This window comes from Chelonoidis abingdonii, chromosome 7, assembly GCF_003597395.2.
Source record: "Chelonoidis abingdonii isolate Lonesome George chromosome 7, CheloAbing_2.0, whole genome shotgun sequence".
NCBI lineage: Eukaryota > Metazoa > Chordata > Testudines > Testudinidae > Chelonoidis > Chelonoidis abingdonii.
Window position 1 is genome coordinate 95,471,477 of NC_133775.1, and position 23,691 is coordinate 95,495,167.

A 23,691-nucleotide genomic window follows, 5' to 3' on the forward strand; every position below is an offset into this window, starting at 1 on the left:
GGAAGGGGAAATTGCCTGCTGTCATTATAGCACTTCGAGCTGGGGTGAGGAGAAACGGGGACCTCTGCAGTTTTACATCTGAGCAGCAGCAATAAGGAGTAACGGCCAGACATGAACAAGAACAACTCTCCCAGCCTCTGCCATGCTCCACCTCGCGCCTTGAACAGTGGAGGGACACACCAAGTCTCCTGTATGGGTATCAAACACCAACATCCCCTCTTCCAACTCCGCCACCCCCACAATAAGCCCATCTCTCCTCCCCCCATTTCTCCTCCTTGCACATGCACCCCGCGTTTGCTGCAGTTTGCTTTACCTTCAGCCTACGACTGGGGGGGTGTGGTGCATGCGCAGCTGCTGCCTGCCCTCCATTCATAAAAAAACTCAACCCACAGCTAGCCTTCGCAACTTGCAACAAGTTCCCTTCCGGCCCCCCATTCATAAAAGAGAGCAGAGCATGCGCTTTGAGGCTTCAGTGCCCACCCATTCATAGAGTTGGGAGGACACGCATGCGCAGAGGGGGGTCCCTATCCTCCCATTCATAAAATAGCCATTTTCCCAGGCAGCAGTTGTTGCACCATCGAGGCGAAGCAAGGGGAAGCTACTGCTGCTGACAGCACAGCACTTGCAGGTCCTTCTCTGAGACCCATGGTGTTTCGTGCCAGAGATTTGCAGGTCCAGCCCCTTGATCTGTCTCGGATTTAGGATTAACTCGCCTGCTGAGAGATGGTCTTGTCTGAGCTGTTTAAAGTAAGTGGGCGATTCATATTTGTGGAGATTATCTATATATATAAAATAGCAAAATAAATCCCATTCCCCCCCCACCCCAGAAAATGTTTGCTGCCTTTCTAGGTGTATTTGTCTGTTCCCTTTGCGTGACATTGAACACAAACATACATGTGTATATTACGATTTTTTTCTAAAAGTAACACATATATTATGCTTTATATAGAGCTGTCTGGTGTCTCCTGACCTAAAGGGAAATTTGCATTCTTCCAAGAAAAGAAATTAGCCGGTTCCTGCACAATTCGCGTGTATTCCGATGACTCGTATTGAAACTCCTTTTCCTACTCTCCTGTTAGCATCTGCATCTGGCGTATGGACACGGCAGGCGGCTTAAACCACATTTGGGTTGGGATTATTTTGGGGGTTTTTTTAGAATCGCATTAGGTTTCTCTTCTGTTGATGGAGACTCCTTTCCTTTGTCCCCATCCCCTTCCCCTAACGGGTATCCATGCACGATCCCCTAGATTTACAAATAAAAACTGTACCTGGTCTTTCCGTGGAGTACGAAAACTGACTTTTATGTATTTCTTCTCTCCATGCCTTCTATCCTGCTAGTATCAAGTGGCTCCGGAGCTGTCTCCATAATAGGACACTTTAGCGCTCAGTCTCTGGAGTGTCAGATCTTTACCGGATGACCTTTGCTCTTTAGCATTTTATTTCATGCAACTGTCCTGCAATTCCGTTTTCCTTATTTTTCTTACTCCATCTTTGCTCTATTCCCCACAATCTTCTGTGTATTGCTGTGCAGTTTTGTTGCTACAGTTATAACTTTGCATGGGGCTGTAGTTACATGTTTTAAATTGTAGTTAATTAACGAAGATCTGTGCATATAGTCATTTATATTTGCACATATATTTTCTCCATATATATGTATGTATATATCATGGAGAAAAATGTCTTGAATGCCTTCTTCACCAATTGCGTAGCAGACAGAGACAAGCTAGGGTTATATTTTCTGGTACCAGTGGAAAGACAAGAGGAGAAACGATATCGTCTGAAAATTCATTATCAGAAAGTAAATGGAAAAAACAGAGAGGGACATATGCAAGGCACAGAAGTCCAAGACAAGAGCAGGACTGGAAATGCAGACCTTGGAAATGGGAGTGCAAACAGGAATCAGCATTAATCACCAGGGGAATGGACTTAATTCTTTCTTTCTCCTCAAGTGATCAGAAGTAATTTATTACAGGGGATGACTTTTCTGCAATATAATCTTTCCAAAAGGGTCTGATTTCTCAATTTAAAAATATCGTATTGCCACACTTTTCTTTCCTTTTTTGAGAAGGGTAGAGGGGAAAACACTATGGAATTATCCAGTGTAGAGAATAATCTGTCTTTTATTCTTGAACTTCCCTTGTTCCAAATCATCCTAAAGCATGATATGCTAACAGTCAGTTTACAGAAATCTCAGATCAGCTTAAAAAATAAATACATTGAAACCAGCATGTTCAATATTAAGTCAGTCATCTCTGATTTTGGGGGGTTAAAAATAAAGCTGTAATTTGTCCACTGAATCACAATTATCTTCATGACTTGCTTCCTCTTCTTAATATAAAAATGAATGATAGAGGAAGGAGTGGTTGCTTTCAGTTATTGGAACCCTATTGGAAATGTCTCCTTGATAAATGTGCCATATTCCATAGGCTATTTTGTTCTGTTGATAGAAGGAACTCTACTGCTATTGCACAATTAAGGAAACATATTTTGAAATCCTGCAGTGATTTTGAAATCCCCTGTGAGATATGTAAAGATTTGTTCATCTCCTAAAAGAGCAAAATAAAAGTTTTTATCTTTCCCAAACCATGGTGGGAAAATGGTCATCAGGCTTCAAGAAAATGGCCCTAACAACCCTTTTTTAGCACTGCAGCAATGTATAATTCATAATATCTACAGTTTTCCCCACCTTATCATAAAAAAAGCAGAAAGCTAATCAAACATGTTGACTATACAGCTTTCCAAGTTCATCTCTGGTGTCTAAAGTTGTCCCTCTTTAGGCAAATAACTGACCAAACACTGTGGAAGGGGGTTGGTTTTTGTTTTTCTTAAATTTAAGGTCTAATGCAGTATAATTCCCATTTACTAGAAAGCCCTCTGGTAGTATTCATCATTTAGTATCGTTAACTTATAAAACTCTAATTGTGTTCTTTAAATTCTGTGACTTACTTTTGCATGTCAAAATTTATTTTATTTAAACAATAAAAATAAGAGACTCTATTGCAGATAAACTGTAATCCTCAGAGATATGAAAATTCTCAGTCCAAATCCTCACGCTCACACTGCAAGAAAGAGACTGGACAGGGTGCTTCTTGGAAAGTTTACAGGTCTATTTTTTTCAGCTTCTCTATTTCAGAGCCATTGGCATGGATTTAATGCCTCATCTTAAAAAGTCAGATTTCCCTTACTAAACTTTTTGATTTCCCCACCCCCTCCCGCCCCTTATTCTTCTCAGTGGAAATACTGTAACTACAGTATATTCACACAGGTGAGGCCATTAGGCAGGAAAGGGGATTCAACCCTCTTATTCATTTGTATATGTACTACAGAAAAAATAAGGCACAATTTTTCTTGGTAAAGAGCTTAGAGGTTAAATCAAATCAGACTTAATGAAATTTGAAACTATAGACATTCTACTCACACCCACGTATCTTCTCTCTCTCTCACGCGTACTTTCTACAACACTTTTTGGTAGGGAGTGCCTCCTTTGAGTAGCGTCTAGCTTTCTATGACACTGAGATTTATCCTTGTAAAGCATTTTCTGCAGCAAGAAACCAATTTTTCTCTTCCAGCTATAACCCCTCTCTGTTTTCTTTCCTTCCAACTAAATCTTGAGAAGACTTCATAGGACCTTTAGATTTCTGCTGGTAATAGCGCATCATTTACTACTGTTGGTGTCTCCAGTTAAGAGGTTCTAACCAAACGCAAGGTTAGAATTTCTTCAGATTTCATTCAGCTGTTTATCTCTGTGATTCAGAATGAGTTCAGTTTTTTATGGTCCATTCTTGCCTATTACGCAGTCTTACTTTGGCCATCCTTGCAATTACAGAGCAAGCCTGATTCACCATTCTGAATCTTTCCCATGCTATCAAATGTGATTTAGAGTATCAATCAGGCTTTGCCATTCCTGTCTGCATTGGGCTGCTCTTTGCATGTCCCCCACATTGTTAAGTCCATAAGTTTTTCCCTCTCAAGTACTGTGCTATGGAAGGATTATTTCAGTTAGCCCCTTTAATGTGTTCCTCCAGCTGGTCAATGGCATGCTTGTCATGGCAGATGTCCTGGCTTCATTCTTAGAAATATCTGGGGACGTGTTATCATCTTTTCTGGATAATTTTGGATATAAGGAGTTGCTGAGATTTGTCTGAGTTCAGCGTTGCCCTGCCCAAATCAGAATTCACTTTGCATCGGTGGAAATTCTGCAGGTAGATCTGACTGGTGTTCTTTCTAGCATGATCTAGTGGTTAGATGATAGGATTGTGAATCAAAAGATCTGGATTCTATTCCAAGCTCTTTCACTGACCCACTGTATGATTTTGGCAAGTCACTTAAAGTGAACTCCTGGCCCTACTGAAGTCAATGGCAAAATTCCCATTTCCTTCAATCAGTTCAGGATTTTCCTTCACCTCTGTGTGCCAGTTTCCACACACCTACCTCACATGGGTTTGTGATGCTTTATTAATATTTGTTAAACACTATGAAATCTTTGAATGGATGACACTATAGCAAATCAAAAATTAGTGTTTGTTAAGTTAGAAATGTTGTATAGGTTATGCTCTGAGGTTAAGGAAAGAACCTGGGGTTGCATTGTTTTCCACCGCATCCTATTACTTTCATTCAGTGAAACTTCAGGGCTAAGTATCTGTACCAGAGCAAAGTTCAACAGGGTCTGATTTTTTGCTAGTTCAAAAGGAACCCTCTGATGCGGTTCAGTAACTCTCCAGTGTTGTGGAATTTGGTTCCAGGTATTTGATATAAACAGCATACAGTACTTCAGCTGGCAGTGAGGGTGGAGCAAACCATGATAGCACTACATTCTAGTGCCACAAAACAGCCTCAATTTTATGGGAAATAATCAATTTGCCTGAGAGGCACTGACAGAGTTCTCCATCTGACAAGGTGAGGTGAGTACCAAGATGCCATTGAAAGGCATCAGGCTGAAGGCCAAAAGCTGTCCCTGAAAAATTGCCTTTATGAAGCATAATCTTAATTAAAAAGAGGTAATGTTACCCACAAATCAATACTTGATATGAACAACCATAGAACTCTAACTCCAGCTCTATATTGCATTACTCCTTTGATCCAGCTAGTGATACATTTATTACTGAATAAACTCCAAGCAATGTTTGGGGGCTTTTTATTTCGATGGCATTTATTTAAGCATAAGCTCTGATGTTTGCATTTTAATTGCACCTTACAAAAGCTGCTTGGGCAAAACAAAGATATCTCGGCCCTGGTCCTGGGTGGGTGAGGGGTGAGTATGGAGCATCTGCAAGTTCTTTTGACTTTAATGGGAATTGTGTCTGAGAGATGTAAGTGTCTTGATTCTGAAAGATGCATCTGATGCCACTTTAAGGCCTGTTGTTGCAGCCCTTCCTCAGGTGATATCAGTGGGACCGCTCTCCCCCATAAGTGGTGCAGAATCAGGCCCTTTGTTAATCCCTCATTTTCAGTATCCTGCTATTACTACATGGTTATAGATCATTCAATAGATTGCAAAAACACAATTATTAAACAGTTAAGTATTTAACTAATTGTATGAAGATGCATACCTGTCTACTAAGTTAAATAGGTTATTCATAGTCTGTTCTGTTTTTCAGTAACTGGAAGTTGCCCAGCTATTATGAAAATCCAAAAGAATTTAATACATAAACCAGTGGGATTCTAAAGACATTATTTTAAAACCTATAAAATTGAATAGAGAATGAGCCTTTCTGTTTATATAAACCATTCCATAGAGTTCTATAGTAAGTATGTACTTTTCTATTAAATTTTGTAGGATAGTCCAAAAACTTTATTAAAAATATTTCCCATTAAATTCTGTATGATTTTTTTCCATAAAGTGAATCCTACAAAACTTCCAAGTTTGAAATGGTACCATAACAACCACTTTGTACCTTTTTTAAAACATTATTTGCAAACCCTAAAGTTTCAGGAAATTATTATGCAGCAAAATAGTAGTTTGGATATTTAAAAGAGGAAATGGTGAAAAGGGATCACAACAACTGCAGTCAGTTTAATGGAATTAACCACCAAGTTAATTCCTATAAAAGGGTTGTATATTCTTTTTATATCAAATGTTGCAGACTTGTGATATGGTCACTCCTAGTTCTTGAATGGGGGGGAAAAGACAAATCATCTCTAAATGGATGTTTATTCTTGACTTCTCGGTTTCAAAAGAGTTTCAGTTGACTTACTGGAATTAACTTTTAAAATTAAACATAAGACCAATTTGAGAACATCTGTGAGATTTCCCTTTTATTGTCTGGTTTCAGAAAACTGCCTGTATAGTCAGACCTTGTAAATTTGTGCCTGGCTTACCAATAGCATGTCTGAATTTACTAATGTTTTAAGTGTTAACTATTTTATGTACATGTTGTGGATAGGCTATTTAATCCATATTAAAACAAAATTAGCATCCAGAATTTTATATCAGTGCTTTGAGAGACAGTATTTGTTGCATACACCCATACATCACATGTGCTTAAAGGTACGCATGTGCTTAAATACCCTGCATGAATCAGGGATGAAAGGCAGCACCGTTAACTTAAAAAAAGAGTCAGTAGGACCGTTAAGGTACCATTCTCTCTGGGAGCTGACTACACAGTAGGTAGTCAATATAGTGAGCTAAATTTTAGTTGGTACTGTAAATTTTTGATTAAATTATTTGACTGCTAGTTGATAAGTGGCTCATCATCAAGCATCTTGATGTCTGATGGGCGTTACCTCACAGCTCTTAAATTCAGGTGTAACTTTTGGTGGATTTTATTCTGGTTTACTTATTTATTTAAAGAGTTGAAAGAAAACTGGTTTCTAAAATCTATGGCCTTTCTGTTTTTGTACTAATTCTTTTCCACAAACCAATAAACTTGATTATGCAGTCTTGCCTGAATATTGGTTTGACTGGTTATCTGCGAGGGATCTATGAAAGCTGCAAGTTGTTTCATCCTTCTAAACAACTAAAAGCAGAGGGAGATTCCTCCCTCTCCTTTTTATGACCTCATTAATCCCTTCCTTGCAGATGAAATGCAGGGCACTTATTAAACTGCATATCATTCTCTGCAGTGGCTCTTCAAACAACACATCATGTTAGAATGTATTTGTATGAACAGAATGACTGAATTTAAGTGAATTCAGTATTTGGGGTATTTCTGAGTGATGTCCATATGACAACCCTGGAAACCAAAATCTCTGCCCACAATCCAGTGGGAGCACAAACATCTGTCAGTTCCTTTCCACTTTGCTTCAACTGGTCTATCCTAGCCATCAGAAGAGTTCCCTTTCTCCTCAAAAGATCATTTTCCAGCTGATTCTAGCAACTCTTATTTCCCACCTTTCTTTAACCAGGATGGCTTTGGGAGCCAGAACCAGACACATCAGTTCAGAAAAGCACAGGCTGAGCTGTCCAACTCAGCCTCTTCCTCTGTTGAGAGCTACTTTAGATACAGTGACCACTCTCATGCTGGGTCAAGTCCTGTATCTGAGCTTGGGCTCACAACCCAATGCTGATTTGCTGTGCTAAGGCATTGCTGCTACCTTACAAGTAGTTTGGATGAAATATTAATGTAAAATCCTTCTACCCCTCTCCTGTGGCTGTCAGAATCCAGTCACTAAATACGTAATAGAACTTGAGTGTCCAGTGCGTCTCCCCTTCTTCTAAACATTCAGCCTGCAAGAAGCTTGTCATCAGCAGTGTGCTTCAGATGACCATTCCGAGGTCTGTTTCTATCATAGGACCCAAGTACTAAAGATAAAAGGGGATGAAGCTTGGGGGAGGATGTCAGTTTCCAGTGCTCAGCCCAGCTGCTCAGGATGTGTCCTGGAGAAAGGCTGAGTGAGCAATCACAAAAAGACAAGTTGTTGCATCATACAATGTACTTATGCTTCAGGCTATTTTTGTAAGAGTAATAAAGTCTTAGCCAAACAGGGGTCTTGTATTGCTACTAAATCTTGGTGCGGAATAGGGAGAAGAAATTTAATTCAAACAGCAAAAATAGTAGTATGTGGATATATGTAATTTTAAAGGATACTGTGGTCTAAAGAGAGGCAGTGTGTCTAAAGCACTGTATTAGGAGTTGGGTTTTTCATTTTAACTTCTCCATGCCTCAGTTTCCCTACCTGTAAAATGGGAGTAATGATACTTCCCACCTTTGGCCAAGCAATTGAGATAATTTCATGAAAAGTGCTAAGTTTGATTTTCAACCTTAACTGTCTGAAAGTCCATTTGGGTGGGGGTTTTGTTGGGGGTTGGGAGGATTTAAGTCCAGGAAATGAAATAAAGCTGGTGTTCTGACCAGCATTAATTATCCCAATTAAAACCACCTGCTGATGTTTGTCTGCATATGGACTATCACAGAGAGTATAACAATTGCCGGACATGGCTACAGTCTCTGTATGATCTGTGTCTAACTCAGTGGAATCTGTTGAATATGCAAAGTATCCTACTAATTCCATGCAGCTAACTCTGTATTTGCATGGCCCTTCAGATATATAAAAAGATGTAGTACAGTCTCAATTGCCCTTGTAAATATTGTGGTGTTTGCCTGACAGCTGCCTTTTATCACAGAGATGGCTGCTGTTCATTGATGCAGTGTGTACACACATGCATTGAATTCAATGGTGCAGAAGCAGACCTGTCATTTGTAAAGTTAAACTAAATGCTATTAGCCCAGGCAGGTACGTTAGACACTACCCTACAGGAAAAATGTTCTGTCCATCATATACTAGTACACAATAGGCCTTAAATCATGATTTTTCAGCCCAATTTAGAGCTGCTCCCTATGAGCACAACTCCACTGATTTTCCTTAGAGTACAGCTGGGGTTCAATTAGACTCCAACTGATATTTGGAAGCTACAGGTGCATATGCTCTATTTTAATAATAAAAAAAGATCTGTAATGAAAAAATCATTTTCAAAATCAACAAAACAGAGATAAGGGGCAAAAAACAAGACTGTTTTAATATGGTGCAGTATTCCACCATTTTATACAGCTCCAGCTACACCCATACCAACATTAATCATGTTGAACGCACACCTTTCCAGCTGAAATACCTGCATCTCTATCCTCTAAGCTTTAAAAAACTAGGTTCCTGTGAAATACAACTGTCTTCCCTTAAATGCATAATCTCTGGCTGACAAATTCAGTGGTTAACACTTTTTTGTAGAATACTGAACTCTGAGCTTTAGTAAGTACTTTCTACACTGTGGCACTGAACTCTAGGCATGAATATAACATCGTCCCCCCCCCCCCATAAGCCCCACTTTTGGAACTACATTGCCCTATTTTTTCAGAAGACAATGACTTCAATCAAGCAATCTCCTTGCAAGTAGAAAATAAGTTTGCTTTCAAAACCTTCTGCTTGTAGTTCAATAATGTGAGAGGCTGAGAGCAGTGAATAGTTTCTGATTTTTAAGGAACAAATATCTCAATTGATTTCTAACATGGATGTTTTGTTTTGGTGAATGACTGACGGAGGAGGAGAAGTAACTAGAGACTATTAAATGGCAATGAACTGGCTAAAGACTTAAGCCACCATAAATGCTTCAATTATTCCTTCTAGATAAAGCAATTTGTCCCATTCTTGTCTTGTGTTGCACCCTCTCAAGCAGCAACCAGCACTAGCTAATACAGCAAAAAAAAAAGCATATGTTGTACTGACCACAGATGGATATTCCAGAGTCCAGTTCACTGCATGAGCCCTACCTGCAAGATGCTGAGCGCCTTTTGTGAGGTTGAGCTACTTCACCTAATCTTGATTTTACTAGCGATTGAGGGTGTCAGCACCTCTCGGATCGATCCCAAGGGCTATCAAGCAAATAAGTTATTCTGGTAATGGGTTCTAGTCATCATTTTAAAGTCAGTATTTGCCCCCCCCCCCCCCCCCCCGCAAAAAAAATAAAAGAATAAGGCTAGGTTGATGCAATGAGGTGGCAGGGTTGTTTTGTTTTGGTTTTTTTGGTGCAGTATTTTTCATTCAATTAAACAAACTAGTGGAAAATGATTTAACAGCCAAGCTATACAGGAGCGTGCTTCTATGTTACATATACACACACAAAGTTCTAGGACAGAAGCTTAGGTAGCTCTTCCAGTTTAATGCACTCTTTCCATACATACAACTTTTAGGGATAAATCAGTCCCCACTGTCAGACTTTCTGTTGTAAAATCCCAAATCTTTTCACAAATTTCTAAAACTTAAAATAAAAATCTCAACCAGCTCACTACTTCCTTTTAGATTCCAAAAGGCTCCTTCTCCCTTAGCTTACTCTGAAGTTTTACTTGCTGCTGCTTTAAACTGATCCTGAACATACTTCATAAATATAAAGGTCACTCAGCGAGGAAATGGCCCATCAACTAGAAAACAATGTGTATTTTCCAAATTTGAAGCAAGTAGTTTCCGTTCTTTGATTTAAGTTTAGTTACTTCCTGTGGTTTCATGTCCTACACTGCAGTTGAATCTTTGGATTGGCTCCAGTATAAATTGCACTCTTTCAATGAAATTAGAAACTATAGCAATAGATGGTTGAGCTGGTCTAGCTAGTAAACAGCATTTAGGCTAAATATTATTCTGCTTCATGTTTGATGGAGATGTGATCTCTGATCAGATTTTCAGTAGTCTCATTGAAGTTAGCTTTACCTGTAATTTGCACCGATCTCTTTCTTGTTGCTCTCTTAGATGGCTGCACTGCTAGAGACACTATATATCCTCCTTATTTATATTTCCCACAATGGGGATGAAAGAAGTAGAAAACCTGTTTTTTAGGCCAATATCTGTCTGAACGAGGGCAGTTTGAGACAGACATTGGGGAGCTTTGCAAAGGATACCCAAGTTGCAGAACCTAAGTGTATGGGTCCCACCTTTTCCCACGCCCCTGCTCCAAACTCCGGCCATTCAAGTTCCCCAAGGGAGCAGAGGATTCGGGAGGGGGAGGGAAAAGGGCAGGAATGGTTCAAGTTCACAGGGGAGGAAGATGGATTATTATGTTCAGAACCACTGCTGTGGGTGTTTGGGATGTCCTGTTGAACTGGGGAATCAGTGAGGAATTGTAAGATGCCCCAACTGGGGCCAGGATGGGAAGGGGGTAATTTGAACCCTCTAGGGCACCGGGTTCTCTGGGAGGGCTTTTAGCCAGGCAGAAGCAGCTCATACTCCAAGCCATGAAGCACAGGAACATGAGCAATAAAGAGCACTCTGGCATTTCATCTTGCACTTAGTGGGGTGAGGTCCACAAGGCCTACAACATATCCCAGTGTCTGCCAGTTTAGCAGGATTGTCAGAACTGGCTGTAGCATTATCCTTCAAGTCTGTGTAAGGCCTCCCAAGTGAACTCTGCGAGGTTGGACTTACTTGGGTTTGAGGTGTGGTCAGAGGCATTATCCCCTAGAAACCCACAGCAACTTTCCATGAGAAGAATGGTCTGCCGTGGTCATTGTTAACTGGAATGAACTTCTGCTCTCTGCACGGGAGAGGGAAGAGGGATTAGACCAGGAATGGGCAGAGGAAGGCAGGGGTATACCAAGCAGGGTCTGGGACTCTGTATGGATGCCTCAGCCCTCCCAGGATGTCATGAGTGAGGAGGTATGGGGAGGTCTGTGAATTAGGATGACAGCTCCCCCCATAACAACTCCCCTTATGATCAAATGCTACAACTCTGAGCAAATGGGGAGACAAACTCTGCGCTGCCTCACTTAAGTCATCCACAGAGGGACTAAATTCAGGCCTGAGACTTTGTACTACTTGGCGTGAGTATACTAAACCAGTACTTCCCAAACTTTAGCTATCGCTCATAGTCATGTCTGTTGGAGACCCAGGGAGGTGACAAGGTAACATTCCGAGTAGCCAAAGAACATTTTAACACAGGCTGATCACTCTAAGCCCTCAAGCTCAACTTCCTTCCTTCCTCCTGCATTGCCTCCCCAGCAGTCACTGACAGAGAAAGGGCTAAGATATCATTGCATGTAGCAATGATGGGGAGCGCTATGCCAAGCCTAGGTTAGTAAGAGCAGAACAGTGCTAGTATGAATACTGGCTTTACACAAGAGCAGATGCTTTATCTCCACTTGAGGTGTGTTTGGCTCATAATCACTTCAGCGCAATAGCTGCTAGAGCAACGAGCCTTCCTTGCCACTATTCCCAGTCCAATGTGAGTTAATTTGGGAACCATTCCCCTTTTCCCTTCTCTTTTTCAGGACACTTAAAGCAGTTTTGTCCCCCCCCAGTGGTGAAGGACACTCTGACCAATGGAGCCCCGGATTCCCCACAACATAACTGTGGTGCCAAACTCCGTCATGGTACAGCCGTTACTGGACAGTCGGATCCCATATGGGAGGCTGCAGCATCCGCTCACCATCCTGCCCATTGACCAGATGAAGACTACTCACGTTGAGAATGACTACACCGACAATCCCAGCCTTGCCCAGCTGGCAGCACAGAAGCGCCCCCGAGGCCACCATGAACCCGCGCTGATCAGCCAGCACCTGCAGAGATGTGAGCAGGATGTCACCCACCCCTGGATCTCTTTCAGTGGGCGGCCCAGCTCCATCAGCAGCAGCAGCAGCACGTCTTCTGACCAAAGGCTCTTGGATCACATGGTGCCAGCCCCCGTGGTGGATCAGTCCTCCCCGAGAGCGGTCCGGATACAGCCCAAGGTGATTAATTGCAAACCCATGGATCTGAAGGGACCCATGTCTCAGGAGCTTGACAAGCACTTTTTACTGTGTGAAGCCTGTGGGAAATGCAAGTGCAAGGAGTGTGCCCTGCCAAGGACTTTGCCTTCTTGCTGGGTGTGCAACCAGGAGTGTCTCTGCTCTGCACAGAACCTGGTCAATTACTCCACGTGCATGTGTCTGGTGAAGGGAGTCTTCTACCACTGCACTAACGAGGATGACGAGGGTTCCTGTGCAGACCACCCCTGCTCCTGCTCCCATTCGAACTGCTGTGCCCGCTGGTCTTTCATGGGTGCCCTCTCTCTGGTCCTGCCTTGCTTGCTGTGCTACCTGCCAGCCACCGGCTGTGTGAAACTGTCCCAGAGATGCTACGACCAAGTGAGCCGGCCTGGATGTAGGTGTAAAAACACAAACAGTGTCATCTGCAAGGTGGCGCTGGATGGCAAAGCAAGCAGGCCAGAAAAGCCTTTCTGACCATTTTGGGGGGTGGAGGGTGGGGGCAAAGCAGGGGGATATGAGAAAGGTGGAAGAGACACCAAAGGGGAGGTTATAACCTGTGTTCTGGGGATAACATGTGTTAGCCTTTTGCCATCAACAGAGAAAGCTGAAGTAACTATTTTCCATAAACTGAAGCACTTTGGGTTATTCAGGGTTTTGGATTTGATTATCTAAAGTTAAACAGAAGGGGGCCAATGGAGGAGGATTCTTAATACTTTACAGAACCCAGGCTGAAAAGTAACATAGACTACAGAGTACAGCTGCTTAAAAAGTCTTTTCACCATCTGGTTCATAGTGCTGGTTGCTCGCTGTGCCTACATCCAGCAAGAATAATTAACTATTAGCTTGGCAGGCACATCAGCAGAAGCAATATTCACTTTCATTCACAAAAGAATAGTGGATTCAGAGTAGGGTGGGTTTTCTTCCTTTTTCAACTCTGATTTGTGACCAGCAGCTGTTGAAGGTAAAGGGTTAACCTTTTTCTCTCCACTTGACTCTTAAAAGTGCCAGTTGAGTACAAAGTAAATGTTTTCCCAAAGCTTTTTCCTTCCCCCTTCCAGAACAGATTTTGAAATAGAAATAATTTTTTCAAATCACTTTCTGTAACTGTCATTGCCATTTAGGTATATTTCTATTCCTACCCCAACCATCACGTTCCCCTTTTGATGCCAATTTTATTTTCTGATGGAGGTAGTGATGGAATCTCTCTCCCCCTCACCTCGCCTCAATAAGAGGACTATGGGCATAATGTGTTCTTCCCGACTTTCTTTCCCCCCCATGTCAATTTCTTTTGAAATTTTACTTTGTCACTTTGCTAGTGAGCCTAAGTCTGTAGCCTCAGATGTCACATTTAGTAGATTTTAAAAATGTATTATTATATCAATAGTAAAACTTTTTCCAAGGGGCTTTGAATGAATTTGACTTCTGTAGTGTTATTTCTTGCTCAGCAAATGCTGATGTAGAAGTCTCACTAAACTGAGAAATTACCCCCCCCCCCCCTTCTCAAACTGTAGTAGCAAGGTCAAGAAAAACTGAGCACAATACACATGTACATATTTTTTTTAAATGAACATCAATCCAATACCTGTTCTCATGGAACAAGCTCTTCAGATCTACTTTGCTGATAATATTATGGACTCATTTTTTTGGCAGAATGACATTTTGCTTGAAGTATTTTTTTTCCCCTTTATTTCTATTGCTGCTGCTCAACTTTTGCCTTTTCTGTATAATAGTGTGTCTTTGTAAAGTGTAAATAGAGAAATTAAAAAGTGTCTATTTTAGTGTTAATGAGTACTGGGGGAAGTCAAGGGTGCATATTTATGGAACCTTGCCCTTGGTTTTCAGTAGCTGATGATCATAGGCTATGTCTGTGCACTCATACAAGGGCCAAGTCTGCACTTCCTTATGCTGCAGTAACCCCTTTCTCTTGACAACTGCAAGGTGCTAAACAAAAAATGTTGTTCTAACATGCAACAAATCAAATAGATAGGTACTTGTTGCATGCTGAAAGTTGATCTAATCTGTGTGTGTGTGTATTTTTTTTTTAATTAGAGGAAATGTACTCCGTAAATGCATAGCAATGACAGAGAAATGCCATTTTTAATTAGATAAGCAACAGGCAAAGCTTATGTAGCATTTTCCAGAAATCACATTTGCTTAGTTGCGATACAATTGCTGTTTTGTTTTTTCAAAATGTACTCATTGGAGCTTTTTTTTTTTTTTTTTTTTTTTTTTACTTAAGAATTCATTTGAGTGGGTGACTTTTTGTTAAGTTTAATTGTAGATATTTATTAAGTGGGGGATTGTTTTTTTAAAAAAACTTCCTTTTTATATTTATAGCATTAGCTGGCTTGTTTATGGTAAATCATAGAAAAGGTATACTGTATCTATGTTACCAGATACTGATTCCTGTAGCTTACCCTCACCAGGAAGACACTGTGTGTGCAGTGAAGTGGTTTGTATGTTTAATCTTGCACAAATCAGAGGGAACCTTGCAGAGAAAAAAGAAAAGAACCCCAAACTGGTTAAACTGCTGGTTGAATGTATAAGGCATTGCTATTTAATGGAATGATATATCATTTCAAGTATAAATGGGCTAAAAGATGCAGCAACAAGCACAGAGATCTATATCAGCTATCTTCCACCTTGAATATATGCAGCATCCAAATGGCCACCATCTACACATTTTCTGTTTACCCCAGGCCCTAGCTTAGTGCAGTAGGGTCTCCTAGTGCAAATTTGCAGTAGAAATTCTGTTGGCTGTCTGTATGTTACTGCAAGCAAACATAACATTTGAATGGTCTCCACTGTGCCACTCCACACTTGTGTGCACATGTAAACACACACAAAGCAATTCCATATTCTTACGTTCTCCTTTAATGAAGAGGACCTCCAGCAACTTTTACTTTCATTGTACATAGCTGTAATCTATTTCTTTGTTGGCTTCTTTTAATACACAAATTCAGCTATAACGTAAGCTGATCCCATGCTGGAAGACTGTAAAGCATTAGTGGATGCGTTGGTGCAGTGGTAAATGTAGCAGAATGAAGCTCCTTGTATTCTTCGAGTCCTGTTGGTGTAGCAATCAGTCGGCATGTTTCACCAGCTCTTTGCCTGAGGCATAGCAACAAAGTTGTTGAGCTTCTTGCATAGCATTCAAAAGATTCTGGGTTAGACCAGGCGAGAGGAGCCTTGACAATATGACCCTATTCCTTTTAGATGCCTTTGGTTGCTGTGCTGAAGGAGGGTATTTTTCCAGCCAACAATTGAGTTTCCCCTTTTTCCTCCAATTCCCCCCACCTTCACTTTTAAGGGACATACTCCCACTTTGATCTCATGCCACTCCAGAGACATAAAGCATACAGGGACATTCTAATACGCCATCTAAATGTGGGCTAGGCTAGAGCCACACCTAGTTTTCATAAAATAAGCTGCCTACCTCTCATGCAGAGAAAACAGATCCTGACATGCAACATGGTTTGTCATCCCTGCAAGCTACCCCACTCTTTTAGGCCATGTCTATGCTACAGGGACTCCAGCAGCATAGCTGTGGCACCACTACTATGCCAGCATAGCCCCCTACTGTAGATGTAGCCTGTAGTGAGGGAAGGGATTTTTTCCATTGGTTTAGGAACATCACCTCTCCAAGTGTTGGGAGCTAGGTTGAGAGAAGCATTCTTCTATCTCCCCTGTCTACTTAGGGGGATTAAGCAGCATAGTTACAGCACTCAGGCATGGCTGTTTTACACACCCTTGAGCACCATAGCTATATCAACCGAAGTACAGACCAGGAGAATGACTGCTGACTAGGCCATATAAGTATGAACTCTATGTCACAATCCCTCGGGCTACTGTCTGGTCATGTTGGCATAGTGCCAGAGGGAGCTGGCTCCTATCCTCATGAACACAAGTGGGAGTAAGGCACCTGCTGAGAGGACTTGCCTATTTTGTGCATCCAGAAGAGTTTTTAATTTGCCTCTTCTATGTACCCACTGCAGGGGAAGCAAAGGTATTCCCTCAGAGCCATGCTATGGTGTGAACAGAACAGTGCTCTGAAAGGAGGAAGGGCACAGGATCTGGCACAACACTTAAGTTTTACTGTCTTTTGAAAGCGCTTTCTCATTGCTTTTAGTAAACTAATATCTCTAGTTTATTTCCTCAGTTTCTGTCTCTTGCAGCACTGGGAATTTTTTTTCTTTCACGGTATGAAAAGCTGTTCAAGGATTCCCTCCCCTACCAACCAATCACCTCCCCCCCCCACACACACACACACACATACCCCAAAAGTTACTACAGAAGGTTTCCTTTGTATAGAATATTTATTTTGAAGCTCTATTTTAATAGTATTTATTTTAGAAAGTCTACTATTGTAAGAGTTCTTCTGTTTGTGAAGAAAAACAAGTTAAAACTGAATGTACTGATTTAGAAATATATATATATATATATAAATATATATTGTTAAATATACAAGTGACTGTTGGTGGTTTCTTTAAAAAGGGGTTGGGTTTTTTTTAGAATTTGCTCTAGAAATATGAGCACGGATGGGTTAAGCCCAGCAGTTTGATACTATGTAGGACTGGAATGTCAAAGTACTTCTAGAACCTGAATTGCATCAATCATAACAGCTCACATCTCCCTCATGGGCACCAGTTCATAGACTCAGCAAGGTCTTTAGGAGGTAAGCAGCAGATTGAACATTTAGATCAGAATCTACTACAGTTAATGATCTTGCTTTCTGGCTGGGAGCCTGAAACTGTGACAGTGCAAAGCTCAAGTAGAATCCTGATCCAAAAGTATCCAGAGGTTGAAATAAAGTTAAAGCTGCCAAGCCTTTTTCCCCCTACTCTAGCCCCCCCAAAAACCGAAACAAACCCAGCCACATGAATGATCACAGAACATTCTTCTATATTTGATCACTATATCACCACAAAGATCTCAGAAGAGAATTCTGAAAGCTTAAAACAGTTATGAGTGAGAGCGAGTGGACAATCCAAACTCTTTTGGATTCAACTTCCTCTGGTCTCTCCTTTTGTTTATTTAGCTTAGCTGATGACTTTGTTCAACCCTGCCTCATTTTTACACACAAACGAAGCTGAGGCAATGTTCTACAATGATAAGACAATCCTCTGTCAGACTACTTTTTAGTATTGAAATTGCTTTCTATGTCTAAGTTGAGCAGACAAGTGAATAAGTTTTGTTCAATTTATGCCTCATCATCCTTCTAAAACTTTTTTAAGCTCTAGGGAACATCCTACGTGCCCATTCCCTAATCTTCCTTTATTAAAGGAAGGGTTTAGCTCACCTTCAAACAGTGAGATGGCAAAATTTGCAGATGATGCAAAACTACTAAAGAGTTAAGACCCAGGCAGACTGCAATGAGCTACAAAAGGCTCTCACAAAACTGGGTGACTGGACAACAAAATGGCAGATTAAATTCAGTGTTGATAAATGAAAGTAATGTACACTGGAAAACAATCCCAACTAGACATATAAAATGATGGGTTCTAAATTAGCTGTTACCAGTCAAGAAAGAGATCTTGGAGTCATTGTGGATGGTTCTCTGAAAACATCCACTCAAGGTGCAGCGGCAGTCAAAAAAGCGAACAATGTTGGGAATAATTAAGAAAGGCGTAGATAATAAGATAGAAAATATCATATTGCCTCTCTATAAATCCATGGTATGCCCACATCTTGAATGCTGCATGCAGATGTGGTCACCTCATCTCAAAAAAGATATATTTGAATTGGAAAAGGTTCAGAAAAGGGCAACAAAAAAGTATTAGGGGTCCGGAATAGATGCCATATGAGGAGAGCTTAATAAGATTGGGACGTTTCAGCTTGGAAAAAAGATGACTAGGGGAATATGACAGAGGTCTATAAAATCATGACTACTGTGGAAAAAGTAAATAAGTGTTGTTTACTCCTTCACATAACACAAGAACAAGGAGTCACCCAATAAAATTAATAAGCAGCATGTTTAAAACAAAAGGAAGTATTTTGTCACACAATGCACAGTCAACCTGTGGAACTCCTTGCCAAAGGATGTTGTGAAGGCCAAGACTATAACAGGGTTCAAAAATAACTAGATGAATTCATGGAGGATAGGTCCATCAATGGCTATTAGCCAGGATGAGCAGGGATGGTGTCCCTAGCCTCTGTTTGCAAGAAGCAGGGATGGGTGATAGGCACTTGATGATTACCTGTTTTGTTCATTCCCTCTGGGGCACCTGGCATTGGCCACTGTCGGTAGACAGGATGCTGGGCTAGATGGACCTTTGGGCTGACCTAGTATGGCTGTTCTTATTAGAATGATATGTTACATGACCATCTAACATCTTGACAGAGGAAAGGTCAAGATGGACGAGGTCAGTCCCTCAGAGGTGCTTAGCAACAGTATGGGAAAAGAGCCCGCTGCACGAATGGCAAACCTTTCCACCATAGCTATGGGTCCATTCGCCAGATGGCAGTTGAAGCATACTGTGCTTTCTGGCTCACCTGCAGGTCTCAGCCTGGGCTCTCTGGTTGCTAAGACCTAAGCACCAATTCAAGGGCAAATAGGAACCTGCTCCATGTTTCCTCTGTTACCCATGCCCATCATTAGATGTCAAACCATATCCCATCTTCAACACTACCCCACTGTGGCTCTGGCAGACCATATACCCTAACTCCTGTTAATGGAAAGGCAACCACTGACAACATGTGCACACGGAATGGGATGCCAAGAGAGGAATAAAATATCACAGGCTGGGCCAGCTCCACCCTTTTTGCTGCCCCAAGTGGCAAAGAAGAAGAAGGAAAAAAAAGGAAAACCCGATTGAGCGGCCACCAAACATGAAGCGAGGCACTGAAGAACCCACCGCAGAAGTGCCTCCGCAGACCCGGATGTGGCGCCCCGACAATGGATGGAGTGCTGCCCCTTTCTATTGGCTGCCCCAGGACCCTGCTTCTTTCGCTGGTGCCTGGAGCCAGCCCTGACCACAGGGATCCTCCAGTGATTAGACCCTGCTGTCCATCCCCAAGAGCTCTGCTCTCTGGGGACAGACAGCAAGAACCGTCCAGTTGCATAGCACTACCCCCATGAGACAGAGGAAGCCTCAAAGGCACCAGCAGTGATCCAGCAGCATTGATGCATTTTAATCTCTGATTTTTATTTCAGTGAAGTTACAGATACCCTGAGCACATCAAAAGAGGCATTTGGGGGACACATGGTGGTGCAACCAGATGAAGTTTAGTTAATTCCCGCTCCTGTGCGCATTTAAAAATTTGGTTGATTTAGGATATTTACAGTGAAGAGACTGCAAATTCATATCTGCTGGGGTGTGTCCTGTGCTGTCAGTAGGAAAAGGCTTTTGGACAAGAAAGATTCATTTTCTTCTTTAAAAAGGTGAGGGACAAATACAAATCAAGCTTTATTAACATGGCTACAGCTTGGTCTTTGTATAACGAGGCTGAATGCAGGCTTAAATCACCTCAGCTGCAGAGAAACTTTGCTGAAACACAAGGGTTCCTCTTAACATCCAGTCCTCCTTCCCTCCCTCTCCAGTGCACTGTTTTTATTTCACAGAATGTAGCTGTGCTTTGCACCAAACAATTGCAAAGTAAGTTGACTTTAAATGTACAGTCATGACTAACTAGATTAACATAAGCAGACAACTGTGTGACAGAAGGATGGAGGATGGAGGAAAAGCCAGCAGGACTCCCCCTCCCCCACCAGTTTTAAAGTTTATTCAGCCAAACTTCAATACAACAATATGTCCGTGGCCTGAGGCAGGTGTAATTTTCATAATTTATGGGTCTCTGAGACAGGAAGAAAGCTCCAGGTTTTATTGTGTTTTGCACGATAAATGGCATTCCAATTGTCTGCATGTTATTCTTTCAGGCTGCGCTGTCTGGCAGGAACACAAATCCTTTCGGAACCCACCTGTGCCTGCCACCCTCAGGCACAGGATAATTATGAATACATCTGTATGTGTTAAGCAGGAGATGATTGAAAAACTCTCCTCATTTCCCCATGTCATTAGAAGACACTTCCTGTATTGACATGTATATTATCACTCAACAGCTACAGGCTTGAAATAAACTCCCCTTTCTTCCCGCCCCCCCCCCCTAAAAATCTTCCCTTTTTATACTTTCCCCTCCCTCTCTGCACAGATGCTTTTCATGTGGATACATGTACACTTGTTGCAGCAAGGCATTGGCTGCAGAGACCGCAGAACGGCCGTCCCTTGCTCTTTTAACATGCATAGGCACATAACCCATGGGACCAGGGACCCGTAAGCAGCCTGGCCTGTCTGGCACATAGCCAGCCAGGCAAAAGTACTGGTCAGAGGCAGTTGGCACTGAAGTGGCTGAGTGAGATCTGCAGAGATCTGGGCTGCAGAGATCTGCAGAAGACGCACAGCCCCCTGACCTATTTTGCAGCCAGTTTGTCCCAGTCTCTAGTAAGTTGCAGATCTGGCCTTTGAAGCTAATTTGTCCAGACTCCAAGCATTAGGGGAGATCTCTGCACCATGAACAAAGGACAGTGAGAATCAGTTCCCTGGGGGAAAAGCTGAGCTTTAAATTATTATTACTGCATTAGTGTCATAGCACCAGGTTAACAGGGCACAAATATGGCAGATATTATGCAAGCTTCCCATACGTTGATGTGGCAATGGCATCAAGGTTAATGCTGTGACGCTCATTTGGCCACACAAGTAAAGGTTTCCTCTCATGTTATGGATCTTGTGCTGTGGACAAAGATCAATTTGGATTAAGAACAATTCACCAAACTGTTACCAACTGAGCCAGGATTCAAACGCAGATCTTCATAGGTAGGGCTGGCTCCAGGCACCAGCGCAGGAAGCAGGTGCTTGGGATGGCCAATGGGAAGGGGTGGCACATCTGGGTCTTTGGGGGTGGGTCCCTCAGTCCCTCTCAGAGGGAAGGACCTGCCACCAAATTGCCAAAGAATAAACGGCGCAGTAGAGCTGCCGCCGAAGTGCTGCCGATCGCGGCTTTTTTTCTTTTTCTTCGCCGCTTGGGGCGGCAAAAAAGCTGGAGCCGGCCTTGTTCATAGGTGAAATAGCTCAGTTGGTCACTGGGTCCCTGAGCCCAAGAAGATCCTGCATGTTGAAACTTCCTGGGCATTTAGAAACCCCCAGGGGGTACTATGCTACTCTTTCATAAAGAGTTGTAAAGACCTTACAATGCCACTTGAAATATACCATAGGTCAGAATGCAGTAGCCTAAAAGGAACATACAGTGAACCAGCAACATGCCAAACATAACATGTTGTTGATCACAGAAGCAGTGTTACTAGTTTATACCATTATCTCCAAAAAGTGGTGCAATGTTTCCTATGATTTTATTTATTAATTTTTTTCAAAGAAAAAATGTAAAGAAGCACAAATTCCTCTGCTAAGTGCAAGCACAAGAACTGCTAGGTGAAATAACCAGGTTTTCACAACAGTTTCCTCTAACGACATTTTAGCGGTAGAAAATGACTAACCAGCTGCACTATAAATATCGGAGGAGGGAGTACAGTCTCTAGAAGCTGGAGCATGGAGATGAGTAGGAGCAAGTATAACCCACACACCTCCTGGGTGTGATGTTCTGTCCCATCTAGTGGCACCAAGACCACTTAGAGGGAGTTAAATGAGTCTGCAGCATCTACAGCCTTAGCTATGAGCCCATTGGCTTTTAGTTCATGCAGTAGAGGCTCATGTACTAAGCTCCAGAGGCCCCAGGTTCAAGCCTGCCTGTCCCCGACCAGGGTCTGTCAGTGTTACACAAGGAATCCTAGGTTCCAGCCTTGCCTCTAATCACTTAAACTTTTTGCACCTGAGGATCCCCAGATATAAAACAGGAACAAAAACGGATTTCGCTGTCAGGGGTATCATGTTTGTAATGTACTATGAAACCAGATGAGAAGTGCTAAGTGTTGCTATATTATTGTTTAACCACTTGAGAGACAACCAAGCTCGCTACAGCTGTTCTCTATGTAACAAACCCCATCCAGATCTGCAACAGATCCAGCCCAGTCATACAGGTGATTATGGACATATGGAGAAGGGGAATAAATCAGTGAAAAACCTCTTTCCATTGCTACTGATCTATTAGCTGCAGCTGCAACCTGCTCCCATCAGTTCCTCATTTTTGGAAGCAGCATCTACCTTCCACTGACCTTGGAGTGGCAGTTAGCTCAGTAGCGGGGATAAGCCGCTCCTCAAAGGCAGAAAGCACCCAGAATGGCAACACAGTCAATCCTGATCCACCTTCTGGCTTACTACTTAGTTGAATGGTGTAGGGAGTGTTCCACAGGCATTGCACAGTGAAACCTCAATCGCTCAAGAGTCCAATCACAAGTAAGAATATAGACCAATGAGAACATAAGACAGTGACAGTAATGTATAATGGTTAAAGAGATTATGCCAAGAGTTAGGACATGAGCTGTATAAATTTATTTTCTTTAATTCAAGTTTTCGCAGCATTTGTAGAGGGTGAAGGACTTGACCTTTAAATCATATGAAACTGGACCAAAACTAGAGGGGATTCCTTGGTCGAGGATATGAGAACACTTTGCAAATACAAGTAATGCTGAGAAGAAAGCACACTGAACTTTTCTTGAAAGTTACCAGCCCGGCCAGAACATATAAATCTGAACCCTGGTAGAGTTTGGCATATTGATGTAAATGTTCAATTAACATTTCAAAAGCCCTATGAACAAGACATTTCCTTGGATGGAAGTTGGCCAAAGGAATCTTGCTGATTTTATGGGGGAGATGTTAGGGTGATAATGTTTCAATCCAAATTAGTATCTGTTTTTAAAACATTTTTATTACATTTTCAGTAACTGAGCAACCCTCTCTATGACCCCCCCCCCCGCAAAACCATCAGTGCAGAGTGATTATAAAACAAGGGGACATATACATTACAATGCTATAACTTTATATTAGAAAACTGCTATGGCTTGAAAAAAAAATGTGGGATTTTTATTTAATAGGAAGTGATGCGAATATTTACAGTTGAAAATGAGAGGCTAGTGCCCGGA

General features: G+C 41.8%; 1 protein-coding gene across 1 annotated transcript; it reads left to right on the forward strand.

Annotated features, from left to right (window-relative positions):
- The first annotated feature begins 593 nt into the window (after positions 1-593).
- SPRY4 (sprouty RTK signaling antagonist 4) lies at positions 594-13,195 on the forward strand. Its single transcript, XM_032769166.2, has 2 exons — positions 594-747; positions 12,186-13,195. Exon 2 carries the CDS (start codon positions 12,237-12,239, stop codon positions 13,134-13,136), a length of 900 nt encoding a protein of 299 aa, XP_032625057.1. The 5' UTR covers positions 594-747; positions 12,186-12,236; the 3' UTR covers positions 13,137-13,195.
- Positions 13,196-23,691: the final 10,496 nt, after the last annotated feature.